Here is a 1,857-nt window from a genome sequence, read left to right as displayed (position 1 = left end):
TGCACAATGAAAACTGCACCAAATGGGATCAACCCTTCAAGTCTATTTTCTAATTTCTATTTAACTAATTTGGTAAGTAATTCAACTCAAGATGAATTTAATAAATTGACTAAATTCATTTCATCTAAGCATTTCATCGAACACAAGGGGAGCATCAAGTCTCTTAATAATACGATTTGCTTAATTAGATAATTCGCTTCAGCCTCTCAAACACACTTCATTTTGCTTAGTAAATTCAAATAAAAACCCAACAACCACCCTCATAGAGAACTCATTCCGATATCCATTGACCAACATTAAAAAGCCACAATTTCTAACCTTGCAAACAAAGCTTGTTAATTTAGTTATCGAGCCTCAGGTTGAGCCTTGTATGGAAAGATCATTTAGGCCCGTCAAGCCTTAACTCTTGTGTATTTTTAGGCTTTTAAGTCTTTGAGCTACTATGTATTAGTTAATCTCGCAGTGCACAACCGAGTTTTGAGTCGTTTAAGGTATTGCATACGAGCTCAAACCCATCTTAGGCTCGTTCAAGGTCTTAAATTCTCACCATATAAAATATTAAAAAATTTATATAATTTATTATTAAATAATAAACATACCGAACTCGATCTTGAAAAAGAGACTCATAACTCATAAGCCTAGCTCAAGGTTTAAAAAAAATCTCGGCTTGTTTGCACCCCAGCCAAAATTCATAAACACAATAACACATAAGATTACGAGTAACGAAAAACACCGATTAAAAAACCCAATCAACTGAACTGTAATATAATTTATTAACTGCATTAGATTTAGCTTTTAAAATATTTATTGACACAAACAGCCAGACAATCACCAATTCCTTATTCTTCAAATCCAATTCAACCTTCAACGTCATTTAGTGTCCAAATTCATAATAAACACATTAACATATGAATAACGAAGAAACCTAGTAAAAAACTCACCCAAGCATTTCATCGAACATATGGTGAGCAACAAGTTTCTTAATAATATTATTAGTTTCAAAATAAGTGTTCACATAAACATAATCATCAATCTCCTTATTCTTCATCAAACCCGCTTCAACCTTCAACTTCACTTAGTAACCAAATTCAAATGAAATCCCAACAGCCACTGCCAAAGCGAACACATCCCAATATCCATAGACGAACAACCATTGGCCGGCAACAGCTTCACTCACTTCCTCTGGATCATAATCAGTCAACACCATCCCAACAATATAAGGAATCACTCCAACAAAAGCAGGTTTTTCAATAGTTGGAGCATGAACCGCAATCGAGCTTCTCATCCAGGCGTTCTTGCCCATCACAACTGTTGAATGGGATCGTAATCCTTGACTTATGAGCTGGGTTTCGTTGACGGAGAGATTGTCAGCAGTGACGAGAACAAGATGTGTATTGTTTTTGAGGTAGATTGCCTTTCTTGCTGCCTTGGATGCCATATCGGATTGGGAATGAAGAGAACATAGCTGGTTTGGATTAAAAAAAATGCAATTTATAATTTACATAGTTCCAATTAAAACAAATAAAAAATTTTTAATTTGAAGTATAACAACGAATATTATAAAGAAATTATAGTATGTTTTTAAAGATACCATGTTAAATTTATAAATTGTTCAAAATATGTAAGCATTTATTCGTATTTACGTGTTAAATTTATAAATTGTTAAATTTATAAATTGATTTAACTTGAGTAGTTGACCCAATTGCCCGGTTTTTAGTTTAAGTAGACTCATATTGACCCGTTGTTTGATTTCAATTAACCAAATTGACCCGTTGTTTGATTTGAGTAGACCCGAGTTGACCAGTTGTCAAATCTGATTTCAACCCAAGTGAACCCGTAGTTAGGCATAAATACATA

At 33.5% G+C, this 1,857-nt stretch overlaps 1 protein-coding gene across 1 annotated transcript; it reads right to left on the bottom strand.

Moving 5' to 3' along the window:
- Positions 1–1,075: 1,075 nt before the first annotated feature.
- On the bottom strand, positions 1,076–1,438 carry LOC143562833 (large ribosomal subunit protein uL10z-like). Its single transcript, XM_077050527.1, has one exon. It carries the CDS (start codon positions 1,436–1,438, stop codon positions 1,076–1,078), a length of 363 nt encoding a protein of 120 aa, XP_076906642.1.
- Positions 1,439–1,857: the final 419 nt, after the last annotated feature.

Source organism: Bidens hawaiensis, unplaced genomic scaffold (genome assembly GCF_021521415.1).
Source record: "Bidens hawaiensis isolate Kalapana, Puna unplaced genomic scaffold, B.hawaiensis_p1.1 tig00021177_1, whole genome shotgun sequence".
In the NCBI taxonomy this organism is placed as follows: domain Eukaryota; kingdom Viridiplantae; phylum Streptophyta; class Magnoliopsida; order Asterales; family Asteraceae; genus Bidens; species Bidens hawaiensis.
Note: the sequence above shows the minus strand (reverse complement) of the source record. Positions and strands in the feature narration are given on the sequence as shown.

What these genes read in the sequence shown, in the direction of transcription:
- LOC143562833 (XM_077050527.1), bottom strand. Translation starts at nt 1,438, where the DNA reads ATGGCATCCAAGGCAGCAAGAAAGGCAATCTACCTCAAAAACAATACA.